At 36.1% G+C, this 13,290-nt stretch overlaps 1 protein-coding gene across 7 annotated transcripts in view; it reads left to right on the top strand.

Moving 5' to 3' along the window:
• LOC107669149 (glycosaminoglycan xylosylkinase-like) overlaps positions 1-13,290 on the top strand; it is a 32,607-nt gene that overhangs the window by 15,764 nt on the left and 3,553 nt on the right. For all 7 annotated transcript variants that reach the window (XR_001631953.1, XM_016461275.1, XM_016461273.1 and 4 more), the window contains 2 exons: positions 1,974-2,083; positions 5,056-5,227. Coding sequence is in view for 6 of the 7 variants with exons in the window: in XM_016461275.1 (XP_016316761.1) it covers positions 1,974-2,083; positions 5,056-5,227 (282 nt within the window). In the remaining variant the exon portion in view is untranslated. The remainder of the gene's footprint in view (positions 1-1,973; positions 2,084-5,055; positions 5,228-13,290) is intronic.

Genomic DNA, 13,290 nt, shown 5'->3' with positions numbered 1-13,290 from the left:
CTACATTCCTGCTGTCAACTTTGATTTTGATCTTTACCATATTACCAATGTTTTGCTTTTCACTAAAACATCTTGTCAGGCGATGTTTCTTATTTCCATGAGCCACTGTGAACTCACTTTCATGTTGCTCCAAATCCATACGCAGTTAATTTATTGTGGGACACAGGATATTGTTCACTCAGCTCTTTTCCATGCAACACAGGTTTATTGTGACCATGGCTGCTTAAGCTCCAAAAATGAGAAGAAAAACATAATTGGAGTATCATAAAAGTAGTCTTTGTGGATTGGTGCCCCATATTCCAGGTGTGAGAGACAGATTTGAAATTGAAGCCCTGTGTTATTCCACAAGAATAATGCAGGTTTAAAACAACATGAGAGTAAAGAACTGCTTTTAGTTGAACAATTCCTTTAGGCCTTAGATTGACGTCTGCGTGCATGGACATAGCTGACATGCCTGCAATTGGTTACAGTGCTAAGCCTGTCCAGAAACACTTTAGAAATTTAAAATAATAATAATAAAACTTGGGTTTTACAGCAGCAGTAAACCTAAACCTAAATGTAGTGCTCTTCTGCTGGGGGATTCAAACATTTTGATGCAGACCCCCAAATATATATATATTTCCCTGTGTGTGTGTGTGTGTGTGTGTGTGTGTGTGTGTGTGTGTGTTATATTGCAAAATATGACAAAATCATGCAACACTGAAGACTGGAGTAATGATGCTGAAAATTCAGCTTTGCAGTCTTAGGAACACATTATTTAACATATATAAAAAATAGAGAAGTTATTTTAAATTGTAATAATGATTATTACTGTTTTGTTTTTGTTTTTTGGATCAAATAATTGCAGCCTTTGTAAATATAAGAAATGTGTTTCAAACATTAAAATAAATCTTACTGACCCCAACATTTTGAACAGTTGTGTATTTTAAAGACCCATCTATATTCTAGAATATTAAATGTGTAAATTATCTGGAAAATTAGATAATATTAGTATATTGTTAAAAATATAGCAGTCAATAAAGAGATGTATTTCAAACATTAAAATAAATCTTACTGACCCCAACATTTTGAACAGTTGTGTATTTTAAAGGCCCATCTATATTCTAGAAAATAAAATGTGTAAAGTATTATCTGGGAAATTAGATAATATTAGTATATTGTTAAAACTTTACCTGTCAATAGAATAAAGTAATTTATTAATCTAATGATTACCAGTCTTAGCAGAATAACAGTCAATAGTAATAAAGTCAAATGCTCCAAATAATTTTTTTTTCTGTAATATTTTTTTCTCTGAACATGTCTATGAACTCCCGCTGCCCACTGGTGGTCCCAGACACAAGTTCAAAAACCCCTGCTCTAATATTGATCAGTGTATGATTCATTATGTCATTGAAGCACTAAACCATGCAGAGCAGAGTCCTGCACGGATCCTGTTTGGTAAATTCGCTTCTGCTCCACACCTGCAGTACTCAACAGAACACCCGACCTGTTATTTGACCCACTTGACATAAAGACTGTGACCCGAACCACATCCGCATTAAATCTACTACATCACGTAAACAGAATAACTCCTGCACATTGTGACTATTATCTTACACATATTATCACAGAAACCGAGGCGACTTAATTGGCTGTTTTGCCTACAGAGCTTGAACACAAATTAGCACGAATTGAACTAATAATAACAGAAACGAGTCTTTGGGGGAAAAAAAGTGTAATTTATTTGTTTACATTCATTTACATGTAGCGGGCGGTGGTGTTTATGACCTATACTGCCACCAGGGGGTGATCTAAATGTTTTGGCTTCACTTTTCGGCATGAATTGAGCATAGTCTTGGCTCGGGTCTACGGTCCGCCCATGCCCATGGATTCCCCTATCGCACACGCACTGCATATGATAACGTAATATTATTAATGTAAACATTCATAACTGTATATTGATGTGTCATGAGCTTCTCAATCTCTTCCTGCAGGATCCTAGGTTTTAGAAGAGCACCCCTGGTGGTGGGGAGGTTTATGAATCTGCGTACTGAGATTAAGCCAGTAGCTACAGATCAACTGCTGAGCACTTTCCTGATGCACGGTCAGTTTCACCCTGTCATTCTTCTATTATGCTTTCTGTCTGTTGAGATGATCTCTCCCTTTTCCTTTTCTATCACATTCTCTCATCTTCCCTCCCTAATTTGGAACCACTACTTACGTTTCCGGTACAGAAAAGACGTTTCTTGTTTGGAAAATTGTGCTGCAGTCCATATCTGCTGGTGCCATGATATTTCAGTTGTACATAAGATACCAATGCAATTTGACAATTCACAATACCACTTTTGAGGCCATAGCAAAAACTGAAATGCTTCGCTTTGCATTAATTTATCATCATATTCAAGTCAAAGTACTTTTCTCTTAGCCACAGTCACAGTCATGAAAATAAATATTGAGCCTGTATTAAATACTGTAGTATATGTGGCCAGACATACAAAATATGGAGGAAGTCTCACACAGCCATTATGATTGTCTGCATAAAGTCTGGTCCACTTTGGAGCTTTTTCTAGCTCAAAACGGCTCACTTTGACAAGAGACCACCTGATCAACTTGTAAAACAACCAATCACAGCTTTGTTGGTTATTAAAACAACAATAACCTGTCACATGAAGTGGCATTATGTATAATTCTTGGTGAATAAAATAAAATCAAACGTCTTTTGAATATGAGAGATAATAAATTTACCTGTCCCTAAAAATGAAAATTTTGCTCAATCAATTGTTTAATATGAACTGCATCAGTGCTCATTGCATCATATAATCAATTAGAAATATCAGTGTATGAATAAAACTCATTAAGACTGCCGACAGTTTCCACACACTTTTCCACACATTTTATTATATCCATGTATGTGTTTATAGACAGTTAATATAGAACAGTGAAATCGTCTTTACTGCATTCGAGACAGGTGACGTGTGAGCTCCACTGACAGAGTCTTCACTACTATTGGTTGTTCTCTCTCCTGAAAGTCATTTCATAGACTGTAAAAAAAAAAAAAAATGAGAAAAGTGAATCCAAAAAGTCCGAGATATGGCCACTGTTAGGGATGCAAGATATTATCGGACCGATATCGGAATCGGACGATAATGGCTTTAAATGTAAATATCGGCATCAGCCCGATATGAAAAATTATGCCGATATGTCTTGCCGATAAGAGGAATAAGTTAACCCCCATGTGCTCAGGATGTGCTAGTGATTAGATCACATCAGCAGTGTGCTCATTCTTCAAGCAAAGTTTTGTCTGAATGATGATTAGATTCACTGTTTTGGATCGCTGCATTTAATCTGTGAAAGCACATATAGAATGACGCGTTCTGTGTATGATAGAGTAAACCGTAAGCACGTGCAGTGGCAGCTTCCCCCGGGTCCTAACGCCTGTTCGGTAAGGAGTTTAATCTGTAGGGGGTGCTGTTGGCCTACTTCTAATTAAATCAAAGTAAAATAGCCTACACAAATAACATTTAGACTGTGTTTCTGATTAAATAAAGCAGTAGTTGATGTCATAAAATAATGAGTATGTTTTGATTTAAAAGTTAGAAGCTATAGCTTACATGAAAAAAATCACAAACATGACACTTGTAAATTATATAATTTTATATATACTGATTTATTCATTATTCATTAATGTGTAATATGTTATATTTTTTAAACAAATCATAAGCTCTAAAAGATTTTCAGAATTTTTACAACTCTTTTGCTTTAGACCATCTATAAATGTTAAATTTTAAAATAAAATGTTAAGGTTAACTGCGTCTTTCTGGGAGAAAAAATGCAGAGATTGATATATATAGTTTATTTATAGTTTTTCAAAGCTTCAATGTACTGTCAAAAAACCTTCATTATTGTTTATTTAATTATAACAAATAAGTTCTTGTTAAAAACTAACCAAAATGAAAAATATTTTGATTATAATTTCTGCACAGGAGAGACTTGGTGTTGTTTCCAAACAAAAGGAAATATATCGTATCGGCCAAAATGAGTTGAAAAATATCGGCATATCGGTTATCGGTAAAATCCAATATCGTGCATCCCTAGCCACTGTCATCTTGCGCTGATGTCGTCATTTGGAGCCCGAGTCTGCGTAGTAGTGATCATGAGCTGGAGCTGCGTTATCAAAGTCCTGCCCAAACTCCTGCAGACCCAATCGCAAGCACACAATCATGACGCCACACACCCTTTTTATAGCATCAAATAATGGACTAAAACCAAACTCACTAGAAAAATGAACACTTTAACATATATCAGCATGATAAGAACTACCAATAATGACAGAAACAGTGTTTGGAAAAATAAAGTGTAATTTATTAATTTACATATGTTTACATGTAGAGGGCGGTGGGGTTTATGACCTGTACTGCCGTCAGCCACCAAATCTAAATATTTTGGCTTCACTTTTCGGGACGTGTGAGGCACACTTGCTTCATTTGCATAAAGTCAAACATTTCTCAACTTTGTCATGTCACTAGACATGCTTAAATCCTGTCACCAATAATCAGTGTCGATCCTTGTCGTTGCCATTTTGAATGGAGTTTAAGGAATTACAACCCATTGAATGATCTTGTTCCATTTGTGAAAATAACACACATGTGCTACGTCTGTATTGTTGAACAGTTGCATCAGTCAGGCAGTATTTTTTGAGTTCAGATTGGCCTGTGCTGATCTGCAGCATAATCCATTCCATAAAATGTAGGGATGCACCGATACCGATACTGGTATCGGGCCCGATACGGAGTTCCTGTACTCGTACTCGTTGAAATGCCCCGATACCAAACGCCGATACCACACAGCATGTGTTAAGCGCCATATTCAAACAAAGAAACACAGACAACAGAGCAAGTACCAAAAATAAAAGTATCGGTATCGGGCGAGTACTGGAAAAAGTGGTATCGGTGCATCCCTAATAAAAAGGGATGCACCGTTTTAAATTTCCTTTAAAACAATCCTTTCATGAAGCACAGTCCTTCCAGACATCATTTTAATAATGGTAATTGATGATATTGTCTGTCTCTCTTGTAGGAAATAATACATGTTTCTATGGTAAGTGTTATTACTGCCGTGAGACTGAGCCTGCCTGTGCAGAGGGGGATGTGATGGAGGGATCGGTTACCCTGTGGCTCCCTGACGTCTGGCCCTTACAGAAACACAGACACCCATGGGGACGGACATACCGAGAGGGCAAACTCGCCAGGTATTGTAATTCTCTCTCTCTCTCTCACTAGTTTTCTCCCTTCGCCAGCTACTTTCATGCTTTGACTGGAATGAGTGTACAGGTACATGTTGCTTTATTTGGCATCAGTGGCTCAGCGCAGTTTCAGTCTGATAGTTTGTGGTTGGTCTGATCGTTGTGTGAGTGACTGTTGGTCAGTGGGGACTTTCACTAAGCAATACTAACTCTTGGCCTTTGAGTTGGCTAAGGATGGGATGGTCCAGCATTCAGAATATAACTGCAGATTTTTCACACGCTGGGTGGCACAGAAACTGCTGATTAAAATGAACTTTAGCATTAAGACTGTAGGGTTTTTGGTTACAAGTTTTCCCACCTAAGACATGTTTCCTGAAATGAGGTGTGATTTTCTTCCCAAACCTACAAACACAAAACCAAAACTAACACTACTTTTGGTTTTGTGTTTATAGTTTTGAGTGAAATAAGTTATGCAAAATGTAAAGAAAAAAAGAAAAAGGTCCTCTCAAAAGGACGCCTCTTTGGCTTGTACCTTATTAAATTCTGAACTTACCAAACTCATTAATTAGAAGTAAACATTGTTATCCTGAAAAAAACTAAAACCATGGAGTTACTACATTGTCCAGAATATTTCCGTCAGGGAAATCTGTGAAATACTGTTAATTCTGGCAAGGCAGTTGGAAATATTTTCGAATTTTACGCATCTGGCAAGACTCCACCTTTGTCTGGAAAAATTGATTGAATGATTTTTATTTTTTTTTTGGTTTGGTACTCCCAGGTTTGGATTGAGAAAGGGGCAAAAGGAGTGAACCCCAAAGTCCTGTTTACACCAAAAACGATGGCTATAATTATATAATTTTATTAGTTGTCCCAATTCTATTAGAATAGTGAAGTCCACACCACAGCTATAATGATAATGACACAGAGGAACAGTAACATTAGCATAACTTTCAGAACAAATTTTTTCTAGCTGATGAGCAGTACATTGACAGTCAATCAAAATCCACCCAACTTTAAAGAGCTTGAGCATTTATAGTGACAGAACGCAAAAACACAAGACAAAAAATGGATGCTAATATTGTTGTCGTTATAGTTAGCATTCTTGGTGTGAATGGTTCTTAAATGGATAGTTCATCCAAAAATGAAAACTGTAATAATTTTCTCAGTGTTGTCATGATACTGGAATTTGTAACCTCGATACGATTACCTTGAAAAATAGGGAACAACTGCCACAACATTAAAGGCGTAACATTTTTATTTATGGAAAGATAAATATAACGAGGCTAGAACGACAATGAGGTATATTTTTACATGAATGAAAACAACTTGAGTTGGTGAAAAATGCTGGAGAAAAACTTATGGATTTGTATATGTTTACTTCAAATTTCTTCAGAGGGAAGTATTATTTTTCCTATTTTTACCCAAAATAGAGCGAAAACTCTAAATATGCCTCACAAAAGTAATATAATTTATGACGTTGCAGGAAATCCTTAATATGGACAAAGGCATCAAGCTACCACTATATCAAAACGCTTTGACTGGTTAAACATGAAGACAATAAACAAACGACTCTGACAATATGGTTTATCTTTGTTATTCTAGACATCTCAGGTATTATCATAAAAATATTGCCTATATTCATAAAAATAAAGTTTAATTATAATGCAGTGCTAATTGACATAGCATGTATTACAGTATAGAATGCTTGAAAATATTTAGTTTCATTCTATGATAAGCCAAATCAGATCACAAAAGGAAGTTGTTTTAAACACTCAGCTGATGTTATTAAGCGAGTTTGGAGTAAAATGTTATTAAATGTGTATTTTTTTTTAACAACTGGTATGTAAATGCTTCTTATTACGCTGCAGTGAGCGTGAACTCGCTATCAGAAGAGAGAGAGAATGTGCGGCTGGTGTTATTGATACTGCAAAAATATGCATTGAAAAATCTATATTTTTGACAACACTACTCCAGAATATCTGTGAAACAAATTCATACAGGTTTGGAGTGTTCTGGCTGGCCTGGCTCTCTTGCTGAAATAAATGATCCCAAATATAACAAACAAATAAACGGAAGCCAGTGTCCATTTTTATTTTAATTTGGTGCTTGGCAAGTGTTTATTTTTGACCCTGATTGAAGAGCTCTTGAAAGGTTTTGAGGGCATTTCCTTCCGTTTACTGCTAATCAATGTTGCAGAACTGTATGAAATGCATGAAACCTTTTTACATGTCATTAACCTTTCGTCTCTATCTCTGTCACTTTACTGGAAACTTTTGGTTTTAGCAGTCATTTAATGAAACATAAGACTAATTTGGCTATTACTAATCAGTTCATATTGTGACTGCTATTTAAAATGTAATATGAATTATTTTGATCTGAAGTTCTCTGAAACTCTTTCAGTTCTGCAAATACAGATATTGAATGCATTTGTTATCCAGTTGCAGTTTGCACAAAATTTCTCTTTGCACTGAACGTCCGTACAGAGTGCTGCAGGAGTGAGTTCTAAAACCTGGAAATTTTAGTTGGTATTTAGCATTTATGGTTCCATCGTTACAAAGTCACTGGGTTTTTTAATTGGTTTTTGGTTAAAAACCTAAAAATAAGGTCTGTGGTTAACACAAACTCAAGATATTTTATGTTTTATTCTGTGACATAAAATACATCAGGAATACCCCACTTGTGATTTTTTTTTCTTTTAGGGGTTTTGAAAAAGGTGATTGCTAATAAGTGGTGAATTTTATCTTTAAACTTATCTACCCACTAGTCTACTTTTTAGCCCCATTGTGTTTATACTCACACACTTGCAAACTATTCTAACTCAAACTTTCCAATGTGTAGATTTTAATTAAAGGTTAAAAGAGTTGTTGGAAGTTTAGTGATAGTGACGTTGATCATGCAGCTGTGGTGTAGTGTTTTTTTTTTTTGTAAGTTTAGCTTTTTACTAATGGTGATTGTATTTAGGCTTCACATGTGTTCATTTTTTTCATTGTTTTGTTGAACAAAACATGTAAGAATCATAAACTTTTGTTGGTCACAGGTCTTACTTTCTGCATTAATCCAAAAGCAATTGTAAGTAAAAGCAAATGCTTACTAAAATGCCGTCCCTACAGCACTCTATTAAAGAAGGAGAAGTATCAGATTTTCTGCTTTATCCATCTTCTTCCCTCATGAGAAATATTCAAAACCAAAGCAATACAGAAATTACACCTAATTAAAATTACACCTGTTTAGTTTTGAATATTTCTCATGGGCGTTGAATTATTTTTTTCTTTTCAATCAAAAGATGTTAAATCTCTTCAGGGTTGCTGCAAACTTTGTACAATCATATTTAAGACTTTTTAAGACCCAAACAGAGAAAAAATAATGCCATTTTTGTACAGCAAAACAAACAGCCATTAACAGTTTTAACATGTTAATGTTTATTCAACAAAATCAGTAACATCAAAACTGACACATCTCAGTATATTTTTGTAGATTAGAAGCCCTTCTCTCAATTTCTTTATACAACTTATCTAACTCCTCTCTCTACTCCTTGTATCATCTTCTTAGTGTTAGACTTTGTAATCAGTTCTTTGTAATCAGTTTTTAACACATGTAACTATTTTAATTAAATCAAATTAATAACACCAGAACTGATACCTCTCAGTATTATATTTCTCGTAGCTCAGAAGCCTTTCTCTCAATCTCCTTATCCAATTAATCTAGCTCCTCTCTCTTCTCCTTGTAGTGTCTTCTCAGTGTGTTTGACTTCGTAATCAGTTCTGCCATCTTTGTCCCTGTCATACGCTCAGCTTTATCTGCAAAGCTGTCTGCATCTTTTTCTAGGGTCTCGCACACACTGTGGATGGTTCTTCTTTCTTCCGTAGAACTTCAAGTTCATCTTCAGCTATTTTTCTTTTAGTCATCTGCTCATCCTTTGTCTTTTTCCTTTTTTCCTCATCTAGGTACATTCTGTACCTGGTCCGTGCAGTTTCACAGTAGTTTAGCAACTCTTTTGTAAGAGGTACCTGGGTCACTGCACCATACACTCTCACATGGTCACAGATAAGTCTTTGGGCAACAACCGTTTCTTCATCCATGTTACATGTTTCCACCTCTTTGTTGACTGAGAACCCACGTTCAACTGTTGCTTGGCCATGGGAGAGAATCAGCAGCTTTTTCACAAAACCCCACAACTCAGGTGATGAGGTGCTCATATGCTGATGCAAAAACATGTCGACTCTGGACTTTGGTTCTGTGGGACTGAATTCCTTGAAGCTTGCTGCTCTGGCCTCACTGAAGATGAATGTCTCAAACTGCTGTGCAATCACATCACCTGTATTTAAAAAAGAAAAATCAATATTGGCAGTTGCTTACACATTGGACCTTATTCTAATGCATTTTAGTTGTGTCTGTATGTCCAGAAACTCTACCCTCTGTCTGTTTCTTATTCTTGTTCTAGATGTTTTCTGACAGTTTTTAAACAGTATATTTCACCCCCAGCCAATAACCGCACATAGGGTGTGATAATGTGACTCTAAAAAGAGGATGATCATAATGTGACTTGCAACCAGATGCAAGATTGTAAGCAGCGTAATTAATGCACAACTCTGTCTTACAAAACTGGATGAGACAAATTCCTAACTATTATTTACCAACTGTTAGACTTGGCAACTGCTTATCCTGTACAAACTTCTGGATGAGGCCCTTTATTTTCTGCAAGCACACATCTGGCTCAGAGTACATTTTATTTGGGTCCAGACATGTCATGTTTCGGACAAAGTGGTACTTCAGTGGACATTTATCCAGAATCTTCTTGCAGATGTTTGCAAGAGCAATCCCACAGTCTTTCATGAACTGCAGCTGACTAAGCTCGCCTACTCTGCTTTGACTCCCTGATGTTCCCTGGCAAAAATAGAAACAAGTGATCTGTGCAAGATATTTAAAAGTATATGAAAAAGCAGAATCCTACTAAACAAATTCATAAAGAACCTTTTATAACTAAAAAGAAAAGTGAGTGGCACACCTTCAAGGCAGCTGTGGCTCCCATCCCAATATCCACTCCCTTTGGACTGACCCATAGGCTCTGATCTGTCACATCAAGCCTGACAAGCTTTGACACAGAAACAAGAAGGACATCCCGCTGGATGAAACGTCATAGAAGGCTCTGAGAAAAGATTTATTTTGAGTGAATAATACTGCAATTACAATCCAGAATTAATTACCTTAAGTTAAACTTAAAAATGCAAGGTCCAGAAGGGTAAAAAAAGACATTGTTAAAGTAATCCAGTGGTTTAACCTCTATTTTAAGAAGATATGCGAGTGAAAAACATAATTTACCAATATACTGACAAAATAATATTATTCAAAGTTAATTCACAGAGTAACTTTTAGTCTCAAGTCAACACAACACACATTGTGTTGTGGTGCCCCCTCTACTTGGTTGCAGGTCAATAGTTCCTTAAATGAAGTGGTATTCATAAAAACCATAAAATTAAAGTTAAACCCACTGGAGTCACATGGAGTACTTTAATTAAGTCTTTTTTTTTCCCCTTTTTTTTGGGGACCTTGAATGTGTAAGTTGCATTACTCCCAATTAATTTTCAGATTTAATCAAAAATAATTTCATTTGTGTTCTGAAGATGAACACAAGGGTGAGTAGAATTTGAATTTTTTGGGTGAACTAACCCAATAAGCATGTAAGCAATATAGCAGGTAACAAACAATGGAAGAAAATATAAATATATATTTTCAAGCACATAACATGCATAGCAAGTGTACATAACATGGTTATGAATAAAAAAGGCTAAGACACTATACATTTTTTTTAACACAAATACTTAACCTGACAAGATCTTCCAAGTCTTTGCACAGGAAGGGGATCATAGGAACATCAGTTTGGTACTTGGTGAGAAACGGCTGAAGGTTTAAGGAGATAGACATGAAGAAGTGCAGCTTTGGTACAGTTAGGGGATCCATTCTGGCCTCTGCTACAGTGTCATATGAGGATGATCCTGGGTTGGGGAGCTTTTTCATTGTTTCATACATAGGTGACAACGGATGGCCTATGAGTTTTTCACTTCCAGCCTTCAAAGACAATTATATATCACTTATAAATCATTAAATACAAAATTAATAGTAGTTATTAAGATTGATGTTGTTTGGAATTGGTAAAAGGTGCTTGGGGAAAAAAATGATCAGAATATCAACTTGCCTAATAATTATGCATGCACTGTAAGTACTAACAAATATCCAATATGTTAATAATAGGCATGCTAATAAGCAACTACTTAATAGTGAGAATTGGTCCCTATACTGAAGTGTCACCAATTATTTTTTCCCCTAAATGCTATTTTGAAAGGTTATTTCCTTTTCCTTTTCACATGAACTGAATGGGATCTTTATTTGTAGGCTATATTTATTACATAAATGTCCTGTCTCAGTGTACACACTGACAGAGCACCAAGCTCTTAAACGTCCCATTAGCCTCCTTTTGTTTCCAAGTGGCTGCCAGGTGACCTGACACCTGGAACACGGTGAGAATAGCCCCTTTCACTCATAAAGACTTTACTGGAAAATTACCGGTAAATTGCCATAAATCATGTGTGAACAGGCCCATTTTTAAAATACCGTTAAATTCGTTCAGGCAATTTACCAGTATGAGAAGTTGTAACATTACCAATAAATTTCCAGAATTCTGCTGTGTGTGAACGCAGAATGAAGATTACCGGTATTAGCATGTAACAGTTACGAGTTCAGAACGCGCTGACATAAGACGTCTATTCCGGGCCAATCCAGAGTCATTGAAATTCAAACTTCAACGGCTCTGGGCCAATCATAACATTCTGATGCAGAAACAAATGTGCATTAAGTTGCTAGTTCCAATTGGTCAATAATAAATGCACATTTATGATACAGCATGTTATTAGCTTGTAATTGTTGTTCAGTTAGGTACACTGTAAGAAAAAATATGTGGGAAAAACTGAAAAAGTACTAGTCATTTTCTTCCAGGATGTTAAGTTGTAATCTGTAACCTTAAAACACAAAATGCAATGTGGAATTTAAAACACAGGTAAAACACCTGTAAAAAATAAATACGTATTGTCCCTTCATATAAACAGTACATTGTGTCCCATTTTTATAGACTTTTGTGTAGCACACTAATTAACTAGTACACTGTTTAAAACTATAATTGTTCAGAATGTGCAGTTTTACTAGTTAATAAGAAAATACATCAAATGTGTAACTGTTCAATAATTCAATGTTGTAAAAAATCAGATCATAAAGATGTGCTACTTATGTTACTTTTACAAATTAAAATATTTTATGTTTATAATATTTTATGAACAAATAACATTTAAAAAATATTTTTCGCTGAGATTTGAGTAATATCGTTGTGTATTCCACATAAAAACGCTGTTTTGTGTAATGGTTATGCAATGACGTCATCACGCAACGACAACATCATTTAGCAACTTTTAGCAACAAATCAATCTGCCTTTAGCAACTTCCCCTGAAAATTAGTTGGCAACACTGTGCAGATGACGCATTTACTCTGCACTGTGTTTAAAGTTGTGTAATGCGATGTCTCTGGGCCAAAAGAAGCTGCATGTGAACATTTGACACAAAAATGAAAACATCAGCAAAAACACTGACCATGTTACAAACACAACACCAGGAGGCACAGCAGTTAATGATGACATCATCGTTAATGATGTCACAGAATTTACCGGTACTTTTAAACGTGTGTGAATGGTGCTTTATCGGAAAAAAGGCGGAATGCCGTTGCCTATGTGAACAGCGCATGTCTATTGGCGCTTTTCCACTGCGTGCTACGACTCGGCTCGGCACGGCTCAGTACGGTACGACACGGCTCGGCTCGGTTTGCGTTTCCACTGCAGTTCAGTACCGCTTTAGAGTGGGCGGGATTATTCACATGTCGTTATAGTTGTGCCGCCTCTATTGCCGCGACTCCTGAAAAACTTTTTCATTCCGCGTCGCCCCATCAAGCTCTCGCTGGATCCACTCCTCTGCTATCAACGAGAGGAGCATCTGTACTTCCTCAACAGACAACGAAACAGCCGCTTTTT

Source organism: Sinocyclocheilus anshuiensis, unplaced genomic scaffold (genome assembly GCF_001515605.1).
Source record: "Sinocyclocheilus anshuiensis isolate Anshui unplaced genomic scaffold, SAMN03320099.WGS_v1.1 scaffold400, whole genome shotgun sequence".
Lineage (NCBI taxonomy): Eukaryota > Metazoa > Chordata > Actinopteri > Cypriniformes > Cyprinidae > Sinocyclocheilus > Sinocyclocheilus anshuiensis.
This window is presented reverse-complemented; position numbering and strand designations above follow the sequence as displayed.